The following is a 25,670-nucleotide window of genomic DNA, read 5'->3' as shown; positions in this document are numbered from 1 at the left end:
CCATAATTCTTGCAAAAAGCAGGATGGAGTTATGTTTCTTGCTGTATGGAGTCAGCTTTTGATGGTGAACAAGTGTTGCAAGTTTCAAAACAATAGCTTTGATAGTTTAGGAGAAAAGCTGACCTAAACATAAAACTTAACCAAGAAATCTGATTTTCTAAGTCCAAAAGGGGCCATAATTCTTGCAAAAAGCAGGATGGAGTTATGTTTCTTGCTGTACAGAGTCTGCTCTTGATGGTGAACAAGTGTTGAAAGTTTAAAAGCAATAGGTTTAATAGTTTAGGAGAAAAGTTGACTTAACAGGGTTAGACACTAACTTATTTGAACAGGGTGCACAAAGGAATCTCTACCTTTTAAATCTTGGGGTCCTCCTCAGGTTTTGGGATCCCTCTTAATATGATATATGAAAAAATCACAACAAATGTCAAAACAAGTCGAGAATTCTTATTTCAAGTTTATATCAGATAGATGCTTTACATGCATGCAATCTCTAAGCATCTGTTAACAGTTGATTTTTTATTATTCAGGACCAGCACTAACTTTCCACCTTAGGTACATACATATTTTAACTGTTTATTAGCAAAATATCTTACAATATTTTTCAAACAGAAATTAATCTTTATTTTTATTTATCATTGACCAAAACAAAACCAGGTATCCTGACAGCACACCATCTTTTACAAGTTGGTGTTCCTCCTCAAAATTTGGGATCCTCGGGCCCCCGGGACACTGTTAGTGTCTAACCCTGCTTAAACATAAAACTTAACCAAGAAATCTGACATTTTCTAAGTACAAAAGGGGCCATAAATCTTGCAAAAAGCAGGATGGAGTTATGTTTCTTGCTGTACAAAGTCAGCTATTGATGGTGAACAAGTGCTGCAAGTTTTAAAGCAATAGCTTTGATACTTTAGGAGAAAAACTGACCTAAACATAAAACTTAACCAGGCAACGCCAACGCCGATCAAGTGATGACAATAACTCATCACTTTTTTCAAAAAATCAAATGAGCTAAAAATGGAAAGTACAAAATAGGGCATCATTATATCAAAATGACAGCAAGTTGAAGAAAAAGGAAATATATGGCCAAGTACAACATGAGAAATAATTCCATCAAAATGAAAGGAAGAGTTATGGGACCTAAGTAATTTGGTTGGTGTAACCAACTTACCATGGCAAAGAAATGTGTGAAGTTTCATTTAGATGTGATGTTTAGTTACTGAAATATTACAAATGTAACTTGTTGACAATACAGAACTTTGTTGAAAAAGTAACTATGTAAACAAGAGCTGTCACAGGAGACAGCGCGCACGACTATTTCAATGCTGGATACAGGGTTCTCGGCAACGCCGATTTTTCGGCGTCTCTGTACGCATAATTGGTCCCGGAATACGAGTGTTTCAGGGCTAGCACTGGGTTTAAAAAAGTTTGAGCCAAATTTTTACGCTGCGGATCGAAGAGGCGCGCACACGTCCATTCACGTTTCCACAACAGGGCTTTTGTGGGGTTCACAGGGGGCTTTGCCCCCGGAAGCTTTTGGGCTTTAAGGTATTTCAAATGCTTAGATTGCAGCAGAAAACACCATTATTCACAAATGTTGAATCATACTAAAAACTTTGTAACTGAATGGTCTGTCACTGTGTAATAATAAACAAAACATTATCAAGGATAGATTTATTTTTAACCATAATTTATATCATTTCTCAATAAAAATAACAATTAATATATTACATACATGTTACTACTGGGACAACTCTTAAGCAATGTTTTTATATATTAGTTTTGAAACAAACCGCACAAACTTCAAGTAATCCACAAGCAACCAAGTAAAGTCTATTTTCCATTTTCAGCTGGATTTAGAATCCTAGTTTCACTTTTCACAGATTTTGCTTTCTTTGCAGGAGGTAAACTACCTGGTTCAGAACTACGTTTCTCAGCCATAATGACAAGCAAGAAATTAATAACAAAAACATTTTATTATATACTTATTGGCATCAGTAATGAATTACTGTTTTGAACGTTTTTAATTAATTATCCCCCGCCGATGAAATCGGGAGGGGGGTATTGAAATGGCGCTGTCAGTCCGTTCGTCCATCCGCAGCCATTTCTCAGTAACTACTTGGTAGAATTTCATGAAACTTGAAATAAACATGAACCAACACACTGCGATGATGCCCGTCAAGTTTTTTTTTTTGATTGGTCAATTTCCCTCAGAGTTATTGCCCTTGATTTAATAAAAAATGTCTGTCTGCAGCCATTTCTCAGTAACTAACAGGTAGAATTTCATCAAATTTGAAATAGACATGAACCAAGATACTGCGCAAGTTTTTTTTTTGATAGGTCAATTTCCCTCAGAGTTATTGCCCTTCATTTAATGAAAAATGTCCGTCTGCAGCCATTTCTCAGTAACTAGCAGGTAGAATTTCATCAAACTTGAAATAGACATGAACCAAGATACTGCGACGATGCCCTTCAAGTTTTTTTTCGATTGGTCAATTTTCCATATAGTTATTGCCCTTTAATTGTTTAAAAATCCACAGATCTGTACATAACAAACCAACCAATTGGAAGAATTTCATTAAACTTCTTTCATTCTTTTCCATGAACATTTATTATAAACATGTGATGTTGTGTACCTACACCTGGTCACCACCTTACCTTGGTCACCCCCCTCCCCCTCCCCCCCTCCCCCCCCCAATTTTTTTTTTTTTTTTTTTTTTTTTTTTCATTTTTCGTTTTCTATCAATATTTATAATCAACATGTAAACTGTTGTATCCTCACCCCCCACCCAAACAAACCATTCATTTTCTTTTAATTTGATTTTGACTAATGAAATTATTTGCTTCTTGGTAACATCCTTAACTTTTTGCTGGATATATTTTTTGCCGTTCCTCAACTCTGACCCTTCCGGCGGGGGATTCCAATTCATCGAATTTGCTTGTTAAACTTTGTAATAAAAGATGGCCCATTATTCAATCAAGGAACTTCAATCATGGCAGGTGCCACAAACAAACATCTTTGATCCATGTATATTCATTAATCAGTACCAATTTAGCTAAACAAACTGTGAGAGATGCTTTTAACAAGGGCACAAGTTTTTTTGACACTTGATGGTGTTAATGGACCATGGACTGTGCCTCTTGTTTATTGCATTTATTGTAACTGTCTGTCTTGGCACTCTTTGGTCCAAAATAACATTATATAAAAATTGACCAGTTTTAATTTTTTAAGGTAGGGGTTTTTGAGAGTTTGAGCCATTTCTGAATTTTCTTGAGCCAAAATTAGCATTTTGAGCATTTTGCTCAAAATGCCCATTCCAGCGCTAGCCCTGTGTTTATTGCAGCTTGGGAGTCCCCGGATGCACGTTTCTGCAGTCAGACGCAATGAAAATTAATTGATTACATAAACCTGCGAATACACAAGGTTTGACTCGAGAGCAAAATATGTGGGGGGAGTTACTCGCTTGTCACCGATAGCCGCATATAGCCAATCAGCGTTGCCCCTTTCCACTACATCGCGAGACAGGCGGCTTATGTATGATCAACTCGAATACATGTGATTGTCGGCGTAATTGCATAGGTGACAATTTCTAATTGTTAACGACGGATTACGTAGTGTTTGAAGTAACTCCGATGTTTTCTCACGTACTAATTACCAGGCAGTTTTAAAGAACTTTTTAGAAAAAGTGATAATTAGGCTTCATTATGAATGTCCGTGTAATTTTAAGATGCTGTCGATGTCAGTCTTAGTAACGTGATTATTCTTCTGCAAAATCGCTGATGTTACTGAAGAAGTATTTATTAATATGTTAATCATAGACATACTGTGCATTCTTAATGTATTTCAGACCGAATGTTTTAACGTTATGCTCTTGATAAGTATTAAAATAAAAGTAGTAATAGTTCATATATTTTCTTTTCACTGTATGTTTATATACGTTTCCATTATGAAATAAAAAGGTAAAGAAAAATTATCACGAGGGATTTGTTAAACTTGATATTTTCACAAGTGGGATTATGTCCACCTTGATAATTTCACAGGGGAATTTTGCCCAGGAAGATCAGAAACAGCAGGGGTGGGGGGGGGGGGGGGGGGGGGTTGTTGTCCAGAGGTGATTTTGTTCTACATTAATTTTTGACTACATTTTACCTATTTTACCTTTCCCTTTTTATCTCACCTCAACAATATTTGGGTGAAGAATTGTAATTACAAAATGTCTGTCGGGCTACACTTAATTTGACAGTACAACAGAGGTCTGTGTTTTGACGAAACGTTTAAGTCTGTCCGTCAGTCTAGTCAGTAGTTGGGACTGCAACTTTTTCAGCTTTGGGAGTCCCAGGACTGCAACTTGAAATTGCTAGTGAGAACCCTGGGATAGTGAAACTGGGCACATCTGAGGAAACCAGAGCTGTCACTGGAGTGTTTAATGACTCCATTGGTGCCAGAGTTATGCACCTTGTGTCATATGGTGTGGGTGATGATGTTGAACAACTATTTTAAGTTTGAATCATATCCATTTAGTAATAACAGAGACAGAGTGAAAGTGCATCAAAACTTTAACCTAAAATTCTAAGTAAAAAGGGGGAATAATTAATGAAAAATTGGTGCCAGAGTTATGCACCTTGCATCATATGGTGTGGGTGATGATGTTGAACAACTATTTTAAGTTTGAATCAAATCCATTCAATAATAACAGAGACAGAGTGAAAGTGCATCAAAACTTTAACCTAAAATTCTAAGTAAAAAGGGGAAATAATTTATGAAAAACTGGTCCAAGAGTTATGCACATCAAAACTTTAACCTGAAATTCTAAGTAAAAAGGGGGAATAATTCATGAAAAAATGGTGCCAGAGTTATGCACCTTGTGTCATATGATGTGGGTGATGATGTTGAACAACTATTTTAAGTTTGAATCAAATCCATTCAGTAATAACAGAGATAGAGTGAAAGTGCATCAAAACTTTAACCTGAAAATCTAAGTGAAACGGAGGGATAATTCATGAAATATTGGTGCCAGTGTTACGGCCCTTATGTCAGATGATGTGGATGATGATGAGGAATAAGTATTTCAAGTTTGAATCAAATCCATCAAGTAATTACAGAGGTAAGTTGAAAAAAGAGAAAGTGTAAAAAAACTTTAACCAAGGTGGGGACGCGGAAAGACGCTGACGCCGACGCCGGGTCGAGTAGGATAGCTCTCCTTATATTTCGTATAGTCTAGCTAAAAAGGGGCATAAACTGTAATTTCATCAAAATATTAGCAAAAGTTATGGAACCTATGCAAGTCGCCCGATTTTCCTTGATCCACACATGCTAATTACCACTACCCGGACTGTTGACAATTTGCAGTGTCAAAATGAGTGCTGAATACACAAACACATGCCGATAGCATAATTTAAGCTCCGTCTACTTCAGGTACTTGCAAGATTTTCGCGAGAAGTGTGAAAGCGAATCAAATTATCCGATACAACAGAGACGATTGTGTCTGGCCAATTAGCGCTGCGGTTATGTCTTTGACACTTTTCATTTAATTGTCAACATGTGCAAGTGCAAAAAATGTTTTATAAAAGAAATTGTTCATTAACCATGCGATTAATTGGAATTCTACACAATTACTTGGTATCTCTACTACGTTAAATTGACTTTCATCAATGAATTGATTTGAATATGTATTTCTAGTTTACACAGTTTACTTTCAGTTTTATTCCAGTGAGATACTGTTCACCGAAGTGGTGACTCGATGTTAATAATAAACACTTTCATCTTGTATTCATACAGGATATAACCAAAAATCGGCAGGTTAGGTTTATAGCATCTGCTTGAATTGTTGAAAACAACTTTTTTTCAGAATTTTCAAAATTACAAAATTTGTAATGAAACAATAAATGATGTAACTAAGAAAATGAATGGTCGCATCATATTTTTTTTCATCTAGAAACAAGGATATTATAGCCGCCTTTCGAATCACTCAGTTGAGCCAAGGTAGAAATAAAAAATCTAAGAAGTCTTCCCACTCCCTAAAGTCTCCCCACTTCTCCTAAAAAACTGGACCTAACTAGACCCATTATGTGAGACTTTACTGATATAACAGAGCTGACAGTTGATGCTTAGAATAAAAAATGTTTGGTAACTCTGAACAGCAGAAATACTACCGGAACCACCAACCAATAAATATTCAGCTTGTAACATTTTGGATGGTACAACACTTTTACAGATTCTTCTTACCTTTCCGTGCGAAAAATTAATAATTTTAAATTTATAACCAAAATTATCAAAGTTAATTAAATCTTTGTTCAAATAATTTTGGTAAGCGAGCTGATATTTAAAGAAGAAAAGCCAAACATATTTAGTCAATTTATACACTCGTGATTTTGCAATATCCTTGAAACCAGATCTCTTCAAGTTTTCATTCAAGACAGTTACAAATACCGATAATATGGAATGACAGTCTGGATATAAAGTTCAGGGTATGTATAGCTCCTTCCCGTCTGATATTATCCCCTGTTGTGCCTCTCTAAATAACCAAGCAATGCAATCATTCAGAGTACGTATACACTTTCACACTTGTCTGCATTTTTAACATTTAGAACTTTAACAACATTTACCTGTTTTTTGGCAGTGCTGATCCAAGTATCCAGCAGCAAATACAGCCGAGACTTATGGTTCTTCCCAGTTGTCTTTACACTTACAAATATATCCTGAAGAGAAGTACCAATCTGAGAAAGCTTCTGTAGTTGCGGCTTAAGTGTGCCATCGGAAAAGGTTGCTATTCCTTTTGCACTCCTTTGAGAGCGGAAAAATATATCCTTTGATGCAGAATTTTTATTTGAAAATTCTACTACTTTTTCAATATTTTGTTTCAAAACTTTTTCATGTTCAACATTTTGTAGCTGAACATTACTCATATTATTGACAAGAATAGCTAAGGAGGCAGTAAAAATCAGACATAAAACGATAATTTTTGCAATTCTTTTATACGATACACGCATTGTGTATCAAGTGTCCCTCTGTCCAAAATTCTTTGAACATCGTTCTTTACCGTTTGCCACTTGTTGAAACTTTCTCACGCTCTCGCCAACAAAACAATGAGGTCGCAGGTCACTTCAGGTCATTACTAGCTTTATATGTAATTAGTTTCGATTTTGAATTTCTGCAGATTTTCAGTGATTAATGTAATTGTTAGAATAAAAGTATTCCTACTCTAAAATATTTTAAAGTAAGATAATTAATCAGTATTATTATTGTCAAATATTTGATCAGAAATTGATAAAATATTTAATTCGAACATGAGTTTACGCAGACCCGGAAATAATGGCTGACCTGGGAGCAATTCGTGAGGCCAGACGGCAAAGAATCCTTCAAGGCTCCAAAAATAGGATGAACAGGGTTTTGGGAAAACCAGAACATGAAACCAATGGTACTTATAACTGCATTTTAAACTATTTCTTTAACTACAGACGTGAATTTTTGGATGTATTTGGCGAATACATGTTTTGTCATCAGTTTTCGCGATCAGTACGTTTAACCCTTAGCCTGTTAAATTTTATGAAGTGGACTGGTCTATCATTCAATTTGGGGCAGTGCCATTTATTATTAGAAGGGGTGTTCACTCAAAATTTACTGACTGGATAGCGAACAGTGCAGACCATGAATAGCGAACAGTGCAGACCATGATCAGCCTGCACTTCCCTGCAGGCTGATCTTGGTCTGCACTGGTCACAAAGGCAGAATCACTTGCCGCCAGAAGGCTAAAGGTTAAATGACTCTTAACAATCAGGAGTGTTCTGAAACAAGTAATATTTTGGGGTGCTTCTTCAAGTAATTTCCAATCAGAGTTACTTTAAAAATAAAACCTTGTACAAGTTAGTAGGTCATACATGTGATAAGTTCAGAATCCCAAAACTGGAGGTTTGCCATTTTTGAGCTGGAGTTGGGGTCTCAAAACTGGAGGTTTTTTATCAACATAAATTAAGCGCGCGGACACATAACTTAGAGACAAAATCCAACATTTTTGGCCACACAATAACGTATATAAGTCTACACCAGAAGAAACAATCCTCATAACTGTTGATCTGAATTTTGACAGAGTTATGCCACTTTTTAACTTATGTTTTTTTGTTAAAGTTTTATATTATGTCTAGTATCTCTGTTACATTCAAAGCTATTGACTATTATGCCCCTTTTACTGGCAAAGCTTTAATTGCCCCTTTTACTGGCAAAGAGTCAATCACTGAGAAAAGTTGAGCATGCTGTCTTACGTAAGCTCCCTCTTGTTCTAACTTTTAAATTTTCTTAACAGAATAAATTTGTAGAAACAAAGTCTCAATTTAGGTCTGAAATGGTGGTGAACATGCATTAACAACATTCTACTCGAGGACTGGAGAAAAAAACAAAGCTCTAAATTGGTCTGAACACAACTCATAGATAATGTAAATTCCTTACTCCACCCACTTTCATATAAAAATACTGATGATTTTGACATGAAAAATAGAAAACAAAAATGCATCAACATGTATTTACCCTTATCAAAATAATGTAGATTGATGTTATCAAATAAATGAGTGTGTGTTCTCATCCAATTTCAATGAAATAAGTCCAATTTTAGTAGCAAATTAATTTGGTAAACATTGGAAGAAAATGGCGTAACTGCATAAGGGGAAATAACACTCCTGTTCTAAAAATAGTAATTGGTTGTTTTTTCCAACAAGTATTTAGATTCTATGTGATTTTATTATCGAACAAAACTTTTCTTTGAATAATCATAATTAATTTCAGTTGGGAATTATTTCTTATGACTGGGAGTTTTTTGCTTCAAATTGGTAAAAAATGGAGCCTAATTGGCCTTGAGAATGGGCCGATATTCGGCCCCGTTAGACAGGTGGAAAAGGCTCTGCTTGTTTAATCCCTTATCAAAACAAACAATTAATAATTCGCCTGTGAAAATCAACTCTTTCCTCCAGCTACATGTGTGTCAAACATGTATAATACACAACAGTCGGTGACACTTTGATTTACAGTGTAAACATGTTTGGCACTCCTCGATAATTATCAACCCCGTCATAATACTGATTTTTGGAAAAGAGGGAGAAATATGGTTTTGGTCGGGAGACGGGAGGCAAGGTGAAAAAATCGGGATTTTGACCCTCCCGCGCGGGAGATCACATGTATGTAGTAGGTGCTGAGGGGGTGTAATTTTCCCATGATATGAAAAGGAGCATAGCGAGGGTACAGATGAACAACAGCCCTTTTTTTACGAAGAAATTCAGCCCCATTCCCCAGGCAAAATAATATACTTTCAGCATGCCCATTCACGCACTGCAGTACGTGAATCACGCACAAAATATCAAATGCACGCATAAAAATCACTTGTTGGGGGTACATGCACGCAGAGATTCGGAACTCCTGTTCAGCTGGCAAATCGCTGTTTATTTCATCATGCACTTGCCGATTGTTTGGTACAGTCTTAAACGCAGATCCAGTCCAGGGACGTGATAATTTCGTTTCCATCACCGACTTCTCGGCGTAATTGTCAGCCGCATAGAGGGGTTTCGTAAGTGTTTTAGTCAGACGTCACATGGGTCGTGTGCAAAAAAAGTATGGATACAAAATGCAAAAAGGCATTTTAGCTTTTATAAACTCAACAAAAGGTTAACAGTATTTTATTTTTGGATATTTAACTGCAATTTTGATACACATTGCATATCTGTAATAGTTTGGGCATTTATTATTGATTGGCGATTTTTATCAGTCTTCAGTTGACTGTATGTTATTTCGGACAAATCATGTTCCGTCCACGAAATCGGGAATACATGAACCGTGCTGAAAACGTATTTATATTTAGTATAATATTGGGAGGGGTCCTATGATTCAAAATTTCCTATTTTAACTTTGGAAAAACATTTTAAATTTTCTAAAATTATCTCATCTGTTATACCCCATCCACGAGAGTTCTGCATGAAAAAAACATGTATATACAAATTTCAGTAGTTAAATAGAAAAAATTCAGATCTACCATGTAGTGTACCCCCAGATTTTGAAGTGTACCACTATTTTGCAAAAGCAGGGGGTACATGTACCCTTAACTTTAAAAATGAGTGGGCATGCTGACTTTTTTTCCCAACTGCACTTAAAAATTCCCCAACCGTAAGTGGTTTTGATCAGCAAAAATTTCCACCGCCGAGGGATTAATAGGTCTACATTTTTTTATTGTATGTATATGCGTTCTAAACACCGCAATCCGAACATCTCAGATATTACCGTTAGCGTCCCTTTAAAATTATCAGGGATTTCCCTATCCAAAGTAAAGCGTTTTCAGAATTAAAATTAAAAAGCGTTCAGATGATTTTGATAACATGTCACCGATAAATTTTGCCCGTTTGCCTATCATAATTTAAAAGTCATTCTTTGACGATAATCCGATATTTAGCAATACACGAAGACAATACATCCATGTGTCAATATCGCAGAGCTCCAGATAAGCTTTTGGTGCAATTGGGTATTTACCTATCACTTTTTGTCTGAATTGGGTATTGGAAATTTGAATTGGGTAAAAATAATATCATTACCCAGCCTTTTCAGAAGTAATTGGGTATTTGCTAAAACCAACTGGGTATTTTACCAATCTCGCACTAACAATTCAGTATTTTTTGCTTACAATATACATGTACAAGGTATATATCATTAAACAGGACTGATTAAGTACCTAAGTACTTTAATGGCGCCCTTCAATGTTTAATACAAAAATGTGTTTAAAATTGTAATGAATGTTCCATACTGTTGTTTTCTTTTTCACTTTTAATGCAGTCGGAGATCAGTTCATCCACAATATCCCGAACGATGTGGTCACCGCAATATGCATTCTCTCAAAAGATGTCATCCGGTATATGTGACACTACATCGTCACAAACAGATAACTGTCATTGTTGAACAGCAAAATATCCCACTACTGCAACAGTGTTTTTTCTGCAACCTCTTTTACATTTTTATCGGCGTAAAATTGTTTACAAAGCGTCCAAATAACACCGATCAGCCGACTGAATGGTCCTGTGATTTTTCCAATAAATTGCAACCTGTTCTGCGGTAACGTATAACCAGTCAGTCAAATCTAGCGTTAAAGTCTCGTACCCGTTCTAGTAATAAGGAAAATGCGATACGGAAGCAATTTTTTACGAATTGGGTATTAGGAATTTTACTTGCGTTTCAGTACGCACACTGTATGAATTCAATTGGGTTTTCTGCAATTTTAATTGCATAAATAACGCAGCTTATCTATAGCTCTGATATCGAATTACACCTCGGGGCATAATTTAAAACTTTGCCGAGTAGCTAGTGTTCCTTCACGCAAGAACGATTATCAGTCAATCTGATTCGCCAAATTTTGCCCGGCCTACTTCTGCAAAAGCAAATGAAATGAAATATTAGCTGCGCGCTTCGTCTAAAGCTCCACCCATTTTCTTGATGCTGAAAATGCAAGATAAATTTACATGTTATTTTGAATATCCAGCCGATTCGCCGAAGTAATGGTCGATCACGAGAACCAAAAAAATGCTGGAAATAATGGTAAGTCGAAGATGCAATCGTAAAATATCCATGTTAAATAAATCTACGCGTTCGTAAAATTTCAGTCGAAGAATCTTTGATATACAAATGAACTAAAGCAGTTCTTTTGGTTCTTTCACATGCCTGACCTATAGCATTGATACACGGGATGAATTTTTAAAAGCCCCACCCAAGAGCTTCAAAATAAAGAGCTGCTAACACCTTTAGGTGGTATTTTCGCTATACTTATTGTGCTATTTAATTGACCTGTCAAAACATGTTCCCGGCTTTCATGTTAATCTTATATAGGCTCGAACAGAATATAATAAAAGCCGGGTCCATTTTTTGACAGGTCAAATAAATTGGACAATAATATGTATGCAACGAAATAGAAGTTTCAATATATATAACTAAACTTATAAGCATTTTAAAAAGCTTTTGAAAAGTCATAAAATAAAATAAAACAATTCTGTTTTGTGATAAATCAATCTGACTTAAGTACTTGATCTTCTAAACGAAGATCTGAGAACGACCCATTCACATACGTCTTCTGTATATTTTGGATTTCCAGTATTGCTATTTTTATTTTAACCAATCGGACGACTTGTTCGAATGTCAAAGAGTAAGAAAAATGTACAGTCATTCCAGGGCTCGAACCCGGGACCCCTCGCTTACAAAGCAAGTGGCCTACCGACTGAGCTAACCGGTTATCTGACATATTACGACATAAGAATTGTAAATATCATAAGGCAAGGCTACAGGTAGATTTGCAAAATGTTGTAAGTTAAGCTCCGATTGGCTAGCGAAATGGTCGTCAGAACGAGGCTATGAATAGGTCGTTCTCAGATCCTATGCGTAGCGTAATAGGAGTTGTACTTTAATCAGATTGGTGATAAATGACCTTATAATTATAATTTTTGAAATACAAAGTTGAAAAATAAAGAGCTAAATATTCATGTTTTAAAAACATCTAAGTAGTGAAAAATGCCCATTAAAGGGAGATAATTCAAAAATGGCAAACTATATAAAGATTGAGCAATTACTTTTGCTTTGAAAATGTTCTTGAAAAATGATTAAAACATTTTAATGAGAAGATTAAAAACTATTTTTGATTCAATGTGATATTAGGATGAACTGGTTCAAGAGCAAATTGCTTGGTTAAAGTATCAAAAGAAATAGAGATTTAAAAAAAATAATGGCTACTAATTCTGGCACTTTTGGCTATAAAATTTTTTGCAATTGGCTAAAGTCATTGGCTAAAAGTGTGAAAGAGGCAGGGGAGGCCCTGATCTTACTTACTCTGTGTTTTTGTTTGTTATAAAAAAATTCCCCAATTTGGTATATTACGATGCAAATTTCCCCTTCTGAAAGGACCCCGCCACCCTTCCCCAAAAGCATAAAAAAAGGGCTGAACAAGGATGAAATATTCATTATAAGCCTTGACTAAGTTTAAGCCACCTGCCAATGACGCAATAGTATTATACACAGCAAGTATTGTTTGGATTCACGGTGCCTGCAGCCGCAGTACGTTATAATATGATTGTTGTACTGTTTGTTCAACTGTGAGAGTGCAGCTTTAAAAGTTTTCACCATTAACTTTGAAAATTTTAGGGGGGGGAAACCTAGTCATACAGATTTTTTCTGCATAAATGGTTCTTTCTGATGTTTTCAGTATTGACAGTAAGCCTGATGGTTTTGCTCTTGTTATGAAAATTATGAACAAAGGCAAATTTTTTAAAATGTGTCGGTTTAATTGAACATACATCTAATCATTTCTTCATATGTGCCAAGACTATACTGACAATGGAAAACAGTGTTTATTAAAGATAATAATGAAATTTGGGTGCTCGGAATCCACTAGAGGCCACCATTTACATACTAGTATTTAAAAATGTCCACTATACCCCCTTCCACGGTACATACCTACACTCGGAGCTGTGTGCCTCAACCATCATGCCTTTGTTGTCAGTTAGTTTCTCTAATAGAAATTTCTGAATCCGGGAATGCAAAGTATCTTTTCATTTCATGTGTTACAAACAGTTTTTAGCTCACCTGTCACAAAGTGACAAGGTGAGCTTTTGTGATCGCGCAGTGTCCGTCGTCAGTGCGTCGATGCGTGCGTCCGTAAACTTTTGCTTGTGACCACTCTAGAGGTCACATTTTTCATGGGATCTTTATGAAAGTTGGTCAGAATGTTCATCTTGATGATATCTAGGTCAAGTTCGAAATTGGGTCACATGCCATCAAAAACTAGGTCAGTAGGTCTAAAAATAGAAAAACCTTGTGACCTCTCTAGAGGCCATATATTTCACAAGATCTTCATGAAAATTAGTCAGAATGTTCACCTTGATGATATCTAGGTCAAGTTCGAAACTGGGTCACGTGCCATCAAAAACTAGGTCAGTAGGTCTAAAAATAGAAAAACCTTGTGACCTCTCTAGAGGCCATATATTTCACAAGATCTTCATGAAAATTGGTCAGAATGTTCACCTTGATGATATCTAGGTCAAATTCGAAACTGGGTTACGTGCCGTCTAAAACTAGGTCAGTAGGTCAAATAATAGAAAAACCTTGTGACCTTTCTAAAGGCCATATTTTTCATGAGATCTGTATGAAAGTTGGTCTGAGTGTTCATCTTGATGATATCTAGGTCAAGTTCGAAACTGGGTCACGTGCGTTCAAAAACTAGGTCAGTAGGTCTAAAACTAGAAAAACCTTGTGACCTCTCTAGAGGCCATATATTTCATGAGATCTTCATGAAAATTGGTCAGAGTGTTCATCTTGATGATATCTAGGTCGAGTTCGAAAGTGGGTCACGTGCCGTCAAAAACTAGGTCAGTAGGTCAAATAATAGAAAAACCTTGTGACCTCTCTAGAGGCCATATTTTTCATGGGATCTGTATGAAAGTTGGTCTGAATGTTCATCTTGATGATATCTAGATCAAATTAAAAAGTGGGTCACGTGCCTTCAAAAACTAGGTCAGTAGGTCAAATAATAGAAAAACCTTGTGACCTCTCTGAAGGCCATATTTTTCATGGGATCTGTATGAAAATTGGTCCGAATGTTCATCTTGATGATATCTAGGTCACGTTTGAAACTGGGTCAACTGCGATCAAAAACTAGGTCAGTAGGTCTAAAAATAGAAAAACCTTTTGACCTCTCTAGAGGCCATACTTGTGAATGGATCTTCATGAAAATTGGTCAGAATGTTCACCTTGATGATATCTAGATCAAGTTTGAAACTGGGTCACGTGCCTTAAAAAACTAGGTCAGTAGGTCAAATAATAAAAAAAAACTTGTGACCTCTCTAGAGGCCATACTTTTCATGGGATCTGTATGAAAGTTGGTCTGAATGTTCATCTTGATGATATCTAGGTCAAGTTTGAAACTGGGTCAACTGTGGTAAAAAACTAGGTCAGTAGGTCTAAAATTATTAAAATCTTTTGACCTCTCTAGAGGCCATATTTTTCAATGGATCTTCATGAAAATTTATCTGAATGTTCACCTTGATGATATCTAGGTCAGTTTCGAAACCGGGTCACGTGCGGTCAAAAACTAGGCCAGTAGGTATAAAAATAGAAAAACCTTGTGACCTTTCTAGAGGCCATATTTTTCATGAGATCTTCATGAAAATTAGTGAGAATGTTCACCTTGATGATATCTAGGTAAAGTTCAAAACAGGGTCACATACCTTCGAAAACTAGGTCAATAGGTCAAATAATAGAAAAACCTTGCTACCTCTCTAGAGACCATATTTTTCAATGGATCTTCATGAAAATTGGTCAGAATTTTTATCTTGATAATACCTAGGTCAAGTTCAAACTAGGTCACTATGTCATATAATAGAAAAAACGACGTCATACTCAAAACTGGGTCATGTGGGAAGAGGTGAGCGATTCAGGACCATCATGGTCCTCTTGTTTTGTTGTTGTTTTTTTTTTTTAAAAGAAAAGAAAACAACAATTTACACATTAAGCATGTGTAATGTCACGCTAAACCTCATGACATCTCTTTTAGGGACTGCTAAAGCTGAAAATAGAAATAACTTTAAATGACTTCTTCATATGAACCGCTTTGTTGCATCACTGTAAGGTCCTCTCCCGAATTTGTTAAAGTGGGAGTGTTTGGCCCTTCTAGTTTGAAGTGATTGACAGGCTGCCAGAAAATATATGATTACAAAATAAGGCAGCTAGAACTAGTACAAACTTAAATCATGTGGACTTTAAGCAATAGAGTTTTCTGTTGACTTGGCAGTGTCTGGCAGAGTATGTCATTGAAATCAATATGGTTAAAAATGAATATCATGCCCCATGGTTAGAAAAAAGAGAAACACATACGTACTAACTCTGACTTTTTTATATGTTGCAGATGACCCAAATGAGCAGCTGGTTGCTGAAGTAGAAAATGTAGAAACAAGACCGGAAGTAGATGTAGACAATACTGGGACAACACTTAGACAACGCTCTTCTCACACAGAAACTGCACATGATGGTGGCTTAGAGTATACATCCAGACATAGTAGAAACACTGTGAAAATTTCTCCAATTAAGAAGCCAGATCGTGTTCACAATGACTCTGCATCTTTAAATGAATCTCTAAATTCTAGTCGCAGCAGCTCGGATGCTAAAATGATGCTGAAACATTTTGAATTTTTGAGAATTGTGTTGTGTGTAATGGTTGCATATTTGTGTAGAAGAGTTTTATCATCTGGCTATGGTATATTGTATTTTCAGGTGAGTGTTTTAGTTTAGAATTTAGCCTTCAGTTTTACTATATGTTTCATTTAAATAACTAGTTTATACTTTGTGCTATTGACTGGTCTATAAAGCGAAGTAAAGTGAAAACTAAAAAAAATATGAAAATTTATTTCAGATGTCATGTCATAAAGCACTAACTGAATAGCTTGCAAGTCAGTAGTTTAAGCTATTGGCCCTCAGTACTTTAGACTTCAGGCAATAGTTTAGACTGTTAACCAGCTTTGAAACTTTGCACACTTGGTTATTATCATTAGGTGACTGTGTAGACCAAGAACCATTACTCTGATATGCATTTTGTCAAAATTATGGCCCTTTTGTACTTAAAAAAATGCGAGTTTCTTGGTTAAAATTTTTTGTTTAGGTCCGCCTTTTCTCAAAAACTATAAGAGCTACAGCTTCGAAACTTTGCACACATGTTTATCATCATTATGTGACTGTGTAGGCTAAGAATCATAACTCTGTAGGCAATGCTCTTGTTTAAATTGTACCATTACATTTTTCTGTTTCAGTCTGTTGTGTTGCCTTTTGCCTGTATGGAAGCTTCATTCTTTATGTTCAAACATAAAATGTTGCATGTAAGTATAAAACATTTACTGGCCTTATGAAAATAAGTTTTTTGGAAATGAAGTATAGTGGAATAGCATAATTCACCAGTTCAATAAGCCGTTAGTTAAAATGCCCAATTTTCACACACTTGATGAACTACTTTATGAATTAGCGGATCAATTTCAGGCATTAGAATATGAAAACAAGCTGGTCAGTGTGTTTTGGAAATCCCGCTATGCTCATTGGATTTGAATTTTTCGGCGTTTTAAGCCTGTATGTTGGTGTTGCGTCCCAATTTAAGTGTGTAAGCTGGTATCTCTGTAACTGTGTGTGGGAATGGATTAAAACATCACACACTTGAACACTGTGATTAACTAACTTGCAGAGCACAAGTTTCATAATTTTATTTTGAATTTTTGTTAAATGATGCCCCTTTTTTCAACTTAGCAAGTTTTGTTTTTAACTGTTATGTCATTGCACATTAATGGGGATGAACTGAAACTTCACACACTTGTTCACTGTGATGCTTTGGTCTCCAAACTCTGTTTTGCATCTTTACAAAATTATGCCCCTTTTTGGACTTTTGTATCCATTCATTTAACTTGAACAAGGCTTTTGTATAGTCAAGTGTTGTTGTCACCAGACAGCTCATTTTTTAACTGAAACTCAATATATCCTTGATTTATTATTGCAAATTTTAGTTGAAATTGTATTACAGAGCATTTAGAATTACACATTAAACTCCAAAATAGGCTATTTTCCACTGTGCACTGTTATTGACTGAAATTGAATGGTTTACAGTATTACACTTTGTTTAAAGTAGGGATGGCAATGGTTAACCGAGTACTCGCTCGGTGTTCCGAATTTAGTAATCAAGTACTCAAAAAAAAAAGATTAGAAACATGTCAATTTTAACACAGACGTTTAGATGACCTGTCATCTTTTCGATCAATTACCCAAATTATGCAAACACGAAGGTGTGAATTGATGCACAGTGGTCGATAATGGCCCCTGACAGGTAACACGTGTTTGCAAATCTTGATCGTTATAGGTATGCGCTTATTGCAATACCACTTATATCATAAACAATTAGAAAATCACACAACACCTGTGTGCAAACATTAAAATTAGCGGTACATCATAAAGAACATATCCTTTATAATTTTAAAAGTAAACCAGTCCAATTTTATGCCGACTTTGCAGTTTGCTCCAGAAGTTCGGCTTAGAGTTTTATTTGTCGCCGATAAATAGAATAATTACGATGTTAAATGAGCTATTAAAATCTCGAGTTTTCCTTTTAGCACAAAGTTGTTATGTACGACTGTACCCAACAATAAAAAAAAATGGTTTTAAAACATTATATCACTGTTATGGGAGCTATGGCGATACAACTTATGGTTTTGAATTATCTCCCTTTCATAGTGAACAACTGCTAAATACGGTTGATTCTTGCCTATTCCGGTTATGGAAACCACTATTAACGAGTAACCAAGTACTCAATAGAAAAATCGGGGAGTACTCAAGTACCAAAATCGGTACTCGTTGCCGTCTCTAGTTTAAAGATGTAACATAAAAAGCTTTTTTTTAACTTTTCCTATCATGGTTGTTCATAATTTGTTTCATACATTCAATGATTATTTCATGTGTTAATTCATTTTATTTTAGAATGTGATGTTACCACACAAGTCATCAATGTTGATAGGGATGTTGATGTTATGTGGCATCAAGCCAGCTATTCTACAGACATACAACAAGTTAATGGGCTATGTTACTGCTGCCACTGAAGACTTTGCTCTCTTTTTCTTCGCTTTTATGATGGCTAACACCTTCATATCATGAACAGAAGTGTCAACATCAACAGGATTTATAGTCTCATGGGGACTGTCAGCTGCTTGAGAGTGCCAAATAAAGCTCTCTTTTGTATGGAAAGGTTTTATCGGAGACAAAATCTTAAAGTTACTGATAGCACAGCTGTCCAATAAATTAATGTGTAAAGAATTAAATGAAAATTTTAATTATTGATGTGAAACAATTTGTGAAGTAATCAGAAAGCAATTACCTGTAAATCCACTTTTTACAGTAGTTTTATGCTTTAGTTAGTAATAAAACATACTGTTTGTCTTTAAATTTTTGAGTAGGTATGAAAACAATAATTTTGTGTTTTCTTACTACACATGACTGATTTAAAATCTCTAGGTCCATCAAAGATTTTCTTTCAGTGAGTTTGGTTACTTCTGTACTTTTCACATAAAATGCTTCTTTTCAATCTTTCTTAATACCATTATTTCACATTATTTCTGATACAAGCATCTTAAGGAATATTTTCATCATGATTATTTAATCTTACGAACAAAACTGTGCTTCCATTCTTACTTTTCATGATAGATCTTCAGTATGGCACCTGTTGTCCGAGTCTCCTACAGAGTGGTCTCCCCTTACAATAAAGCACAAATATTTTTATCAGGATTTTGATATGTATCAGTTTCTTTTTTTTTATATTAGATTTAAGTATTTTTCAGGGCTAATATGGGTGATATACTGAAAAATCAAATCAAGAATAAGAAAAAACATTTGAATTACTTTTTAATTTTTATGTTCACATTTGTGACAGCATTGATTAATGTAGAGTTAGGGGAGGTAAATCACTTCGGGTGTCTACCCTTTTCCATGATTGGTTGTATGCATGATATTAACAGTACCTTTATATTTGTCAGATTTTTATCGCTTAAGCTTTCTCTGCCATTGTACTATAGCGTGAAATCCATGGAGGAACTAGGCCATACTGAACATCTATATTATTTAATTACATTATGACACAATTACATTAGTTTATTCAAGAATTGTAAAACAACTCATTGTCAAAAGGACCAGTACTGTATAAACAGCATTTTTTTTTTAACCATTTTCTTCGTGTTTTATCTTAAGAAATTTATTTCTCATGCACATATTATGATTTTAATTACAAAAGACCTTTGAACTTAAGAGACATTATAGAAAGTGTTACAATTGCAGCTTCACTACTGTATTTATTTTGAGTTCAACACATTCAATTCATATGAAAAAATTTTGTGCCCTCAAGGTTTTTGCCCTTATCTGTCCATCTGAATTTGTGTTGTGGATATCTCAAAAAGTATCTTTATTTAAATAATATCATGATAACATATATATTTCAATATTTTCATGGGTCTAAATTTACTTGGGGGATTTTCTGATAAAGAAAAAAACAGTTTTGAATGAAAATTGACAAGTTGAAAACAAAATACAAAATGTCTATACTGTATAGAATAATGTATTACTCAAATTTGATTTTTTTGTCAGTATCTCTGACAGTAAATTAAGGAGGAATAGTCCTGGAACTGGCAAATGAAACAGTAATTTTAGAAATGATCTTGTCAGGTCAGGTGCAGTCATACAGGGTCCTTAACTTTATCTAGCTTTACCTTATTTTTATGCTTCACCTGATTTTGTTGTTGTTTTTAGCTCACCTGTCACAAAGTGACAAGGTGAGCTTTTGTGATCACGCAGCGTCCTTTGTCCGTCCGTCCGTCCGTAAACTTTTGCTTGTGACCACTCTAGAGGTTACATTTTTTGTGGGATCTTTATGAAAGTTGGTCAGAATGTTCATCTTGATGATATGTAGGTCAAGTTCGAAACTGGGTCACGTGCCATCAAAAACTAGGTCAGTAGGTCTAAAAATAGAAAAACCTTGTGACCTCTCTAGAGGCCATATATTTCACAAGATCTTCATGAAAATTGGTCAGAATGTTCACCTTTATGATATCTAGGTCAAGTTCGAAACTGGGTCACGTGCCTTCAAAAACTAGGTCAGTAGGTCTAAAAATAGAAAAACCTTATGACCTCTCTAGAGGCCATATGTTTCAATGGATCTTCATTAAAATTAGGCAGAACGTTCATCTTGATGATATCTAGGTCAGTTCGAAACTGGGTCACGTGCCATCAAAAACTAGGTCAGTAGGTCAGATAATAGAAAAACCTTGTGACCTCTCTAAAGGCCATATTTTTCATGGGATCTGTATGAAAATTGGTCTGAATGTTCACCTTGATGATATCTAGGTCAAGTTCGAAACTGGGTCACGTGCGGTCAAAAACTAGGTCAGTAGGTCTAAAAATAGAAAAACCTTGTGACCTCTCTAGAGGCCATATATTTCATGAGATCTTCATGAAAATTGGTCAGAATGTTCATCTTGATGATATCTAGGTCAAGTTCGAAAGTGGGTCACGTGCCTTCAAAAACTAGGTCAGTAGGTCAAATAATAAAAAAACCTTGTGACCTCTCTAAAGGCCATACTTTTCATGGGATCTGTATGAAAATTGGTCTGAATGTTCATCTTGATGATATCTATGTCAAGTTCGAAACTGGGTCATGTGCAGTCAAAAACTAGGTCAGTAGGTCTAAAACTAGAAAAACCTTGTGACCTCTCTAGAGGCCATACTTATGAATGGATCTCCATACAAATTGGTCAGAATGTTCATCTTGATGATATCTAGGTCAAGTTTGAAACTGGGTCATGTACCATAAAAAACTAGGTCAGTAGGTCAAATAATAAAAAAACCTTGTGACCTCTCTAGAGGCCATACTTTTCAAGGGATCTGTATGAAAGTTGGTCTGAATGTTCATCTTGATGATATCTAGATCAAATTTGAAACTGGGTCAACTGCGGTCAAAAACTAGGTCAGTAGGTCTAAAATTATTAAAATCTTTTGACCTCTCTAGAGGCCATATTTTTCAATGGATCTTCATGAAAATTGATCTGAATGTTCACCTTGATGATATCTAGGTCAGTTTCGAAACTGGGTCACGTGCGATCAAAAACTAGGCCAGTAGGTATAAAAATAGAAAAACCTTGTGACCTCTCTAGAGGCCATATTTTTCATGAGATCTTCATGAAAATTAGTGAGAATGTTCACCTTGATGATATCTAGGTAAAGTTCAAAACAGGGTCACGTACCTTCGAAAACTAGGTCAATAGGTCAAATAATAGAAAAACCTTGTGACCTCTCTAGAGACCATATTTTTCAATGGATCTTCATGAAAATTGGTCAGAATTTTTATCTTGATGATATCTAGGTCAAGTTCAAAACTGGGTCACATGAGCTCAAAAACTAGGTCACTATGTCAAATAATAGAAAAAACGACGTCATACTCAAAACTGGGTCATGTGGGAAGAGGTGAGCGATTCAGGACCATCATGGTCCTCTTGTTATTTATGTTTTTAAGGTAATTGGTTATGTAATAGAAATGTCAATACGATTGAAAAAAAGAAGACAGGCTTATTGTACCTGCAACATTTGTGTACAGATTCCGTTTGTATTTACAGAGATTTGTAAATCCATTTATAGCCAGTAAGTTTTTATTAATGTATCGGTCGTGTTGGAATGTCATCACATCAAAATACATGTATTTGTTTTATTATATAGGTAGACGTTACATAGAGGATGTTTGTTATAGGTAGACGTTACATAGATCTCGAGGATGTTTGTTATAGGTAGACGTTACATAGAGGATGTTTGTTCACTTCAGTGAAAAATCAGAATATTTTTTAGGGAGTGAACAAAAGATATTCATGAAACAAACAGATTTTTATTTTACTTAACATCATTGTACCCCCCGACAACAAAGTTGTAAGGGGGAGTATACTGGTTTCAAGTTGTCTGTCTGTCTGTCCGTCTGTCCATAGACGCAATCTTGTGCGCACCATCTCTCCTTATCCCCTTGACAGAATTTAATGAAACTTCACACAAGTGATCAGTACCAACAGTAGTTGTGCATGGGGCATGTTAGGTTCTTTTAGAAAAAAAATTTGCAGAGTTATGGGACTTTGTTTTTTTTGTTACTATACTATATACATAGACACAATCTTGTGCGCACCATCTCTCCTCATCCCCTTGACACAATTTAACGAAACTTCACACAAGTGATCAGTACCAACAGTAGTTGTGCATGGGGCATGTTAGGTTCTTTTAGAAAAAAATTTTGCAGAGTTATGGGACTTTGTTTTTTTGTTACTATACTATATATATAGACACAATGTTGTGCGCACCATCTCTCCTCATCTCCTTGACACAATTTAATGAAACTTCACACAAGTGATCAGTAACAACAGTAGTTGTGCACGGGGCATGTTAGGTTCTTTCAGTGACAAAAATTGCAGAGTTATGGGACTTTGTTTCTTGTTAACATACTATGTACATACAGTCTGCATATGCAATCTTGTGCATGCCTAATCTACCAAACCCTTGCACACAATTTAATGAAACTTCACACAAGTGATCAGTACCTGAACCCTAGTTGTGCATGGTGCATGTTACATTCTTTTAGATAAATATTCTGCATGGTTATGGGACTTTGTTTTTTGTTACTATACTGTATACATACAGTCTATATATATATATATATACAGTCCACATAATTATGCAATCTTGTGTGCGTCAAATTGCAATGTACTGTGTCAGTGCATGCGGGGGGTACATTCATCACCTTTAGTGATAGCTCTAGTTTTAATTTTGGTTTTTACCAAATTATACCAGTTTTGTGCACGTAACACATTGGGTAATGACACCAGCAAAATCACAACATCACAGTGTTTAATATGAAAAAAATTAACTATTTCTTAGAGATTTCCTATACAGTTTTAAACAGTGGAAAGCATATCTATGTTTTTTTAGGTATTTATATTCTTACATATCTGAATGTATGTACTTTTCTGAAAATAGTTCTGATTATTTATAATTCTTAATTTTTCACCTTCAAGTGTAATTCCATGACATCTAAAATTAGAAGAAGAAAAAACATCACTGTTTGAAACTGAAAGTTATAAATATATATTTCAGTTTTCCACTGAGAACATGAAGAAAGTATTGTTCGTCAATCTCTTATTGATATCATACACAATTGAGCAGTTCATTTCAATTAACAGTCTGACCATGGTTAAACTTACATTAAGGTCAATGCATTTCTTCAAGGTTATTGTGAAAACAGTTATTCAAATAATTTTGGTCAAATTTTATCATTACTACTAAATCTTGGAGCGGATTACTGTTTTCAAATTTATTTAATTTAAAATTCAGTTCTAGAGCATCGGTCTAAAATTTTAACAAACTTTAATGCTCTGTCAAAACTTTCAGGACTCCACACAAATAAACATGCTCTGTTTAAAAGGAAATACCTCTGGATTCATGTAAACGTTTTGCAAGTTTTTTCATTTGTTTGGTTTTGTAAATAAAATGTGTACCAAATGTAATTAATTCAGCAAGTCCAAGGCAGTATTTATTTATAGAAACACACTAAAATAATGTAAAGGGGGCACCTTGGGTCTTGTGCCACTATAAAAGCTGGAGAGATGACATACATTGATGCAGATGACTTAAAATCCCAACAAAAAAAGTCTGTGAAATCAGGAATTTACTTGTACATTTAATACTGTGTTATCATCCTAAATACTTAGTGGAGTTTTTAATGGTTCAAAAGTTGTGATAATCAGACATTAATCTGGAAAGCAGTCCCTTTCAGATCATTCTGTTGTTAATGTACTTGTGTTTTTATTTTCTGTTTGCATTCTGTACAGATTTAGTTCATGCTTATGCCCACTAGGTGGCGTTTACTGTATTTTACACAGACTTGAAGCAGCATGTACTGTAGTAGCAGTAATTACTTGTTGTATTTCAATATTTTGGGAGTAATCTGTGTATGTGAACGAGAAATTTTTATTAAGAATCATCATTTATTCAGTCATTGTTACTTTAATGTATGGTTTTACTTGGGAAATTCAAGACAAGACAAATTGTTACTACCAGTTACATTGTACAAGGTTGTGGAATTGTAACTACTAGTTACATTGTACTAGTTTGTGGAATTGTAACTTCTAGTTACATTGTACTAGTTTGTGGAATTGTAACTACTAGTCACATTGTAATAGTTTGTGGAATTGTAACTACTAGTTACATTGTACTTGTTTGTGGAAATTTATTTACCAGTTACATTGTGCAAGTCCGTGGAAATGTAATTACCACTTACAGTATTCTTGTTTGTGGAACTGTAATTACCAGTTACAGTATACAAGTTTGTGGAATTGTAATAACCAGGTACATTGTACAAGTTCATGGAATTGTAATTACCAGTTACATTGTCCAAGTTTGTGGAATTGTAATTACTAGTTACATTGTCTAAGTTTGTGGAATTGTAATTACCAGTTACATTGTCCAAGTTCGTGGAATTGTAATTACCAGTTACATTGTACAAGTTTGTGGAATTGTAATTACCAGTTACATTGTACAAGTCCATGGAAATTTATTTACAAGCTACTACTGTACATTTCTGTTGAAATATAATTATCAGTTACATTGTGAAAGTCTGTGGAAATGTATTTACCAATTACATTGTACAAGTCTGTGGAAATGTATTTACCAGTTACATTGTGCAAGTCTGTGGAAATGTATTTACCAATTACATTGTGCAAGTCTGTGGAAATGTATTTACCAGTTACATTGTGCAAGTCTGTGGAAATGTATTTACCAATTACATTGTACAAGTCTGTGGAAATGTATTTACCAGTTACATTGTGCAAGTTTGTGGAATTGAACATGTCTATGGAAATGTGATTACCAGTTATAATGTGCAAGCCTGATGTAATTCCTGGCTACCACTGTACAATTCTATGGCATTGCAATTACCTGTGGAAATGTAATTACCAGTTACATTGTTTAATTTTGTAGAACTGTAATTATCCAAGTTACACTGTATTGTATTAACCTGAATTACCTTTGTAGAATTGTAATGTTTGGTAAATTGTAATTATCTGAATTACATGGT

The 25,670-nt window shown here is 35.1% G+C and overlaps 2 protein-coding genes across 2 annotated transcripts in view; one reads left to right on the top strand and one right to left on the bottom strand.

The window, feature by feature from the left end:
- The window catches only part of LOC123564022 (beta-1,3-N-acetylglucosaminyltransferase lunatic fringe-like), a 28,730-nt gene extending 21,634 nt beyond the window's left edge, over positions 1 to 7,096 (bottom strand). The window contains exon 1 of the mRNA XM_045357276.2: positions 6,604 to 7,096. Coding sequence (XP_045213211.2) covers positions 6,604 to 6,987 — 384 coding nt within the window. The 5' untranslated portion in view covers positions 6,988 to 7,096. The remainder of the gene's footprint in view (positions 1 to 6,603) is intronic.
- Positions 7,097 to 7,281: 185 nt separating this feature from the next.
- LOC123564023 (uncharacterized) lies at positions 7,282 to 19,542 on the top strand. The gene is made up of 4 exons (XM_045357277.2): positions 7,282 to 7,415; positions 15,906 to 16,270; positions 16,804 to 16,869; positions 18,506 to 19,542. The coding sequence occupies exons 1-4, from the start codon at positions 7,310 to 7,312 to the stop codon at positions 18,677 to 18,679; spliced, it is 711 nt and encodes a 236-aa protein (XP_045213212.2). The 5' UTR covers positions 7,282 to 7,309; the 3' UTR covers positions 18,680 to 19,542.
- The last annotated feature ends 6,128 nt before the right edge of the window (positions 19,543 to 25,670 follow it).

This window comes from Mercenaria mercenaria, chromosome 2 (assembly GCF_021730395.1).
Source record: "Mercenaria mercenaria strain notata chromosome 2, MADL_Memer_1, whole genome shotgun sequence".
In the NCBI taxonomy this organism is placed as follows: Eukaryota; Metazoa; Mollusca; class Bivalvia; order Venerida; family Veneridae; genus Mercenaria; species Mercenaria mercenaria.
Note: the sequence above shows the minus strand (reverse complement) of the source record. Positions and strands in the feature narration are given on the sequence as shown.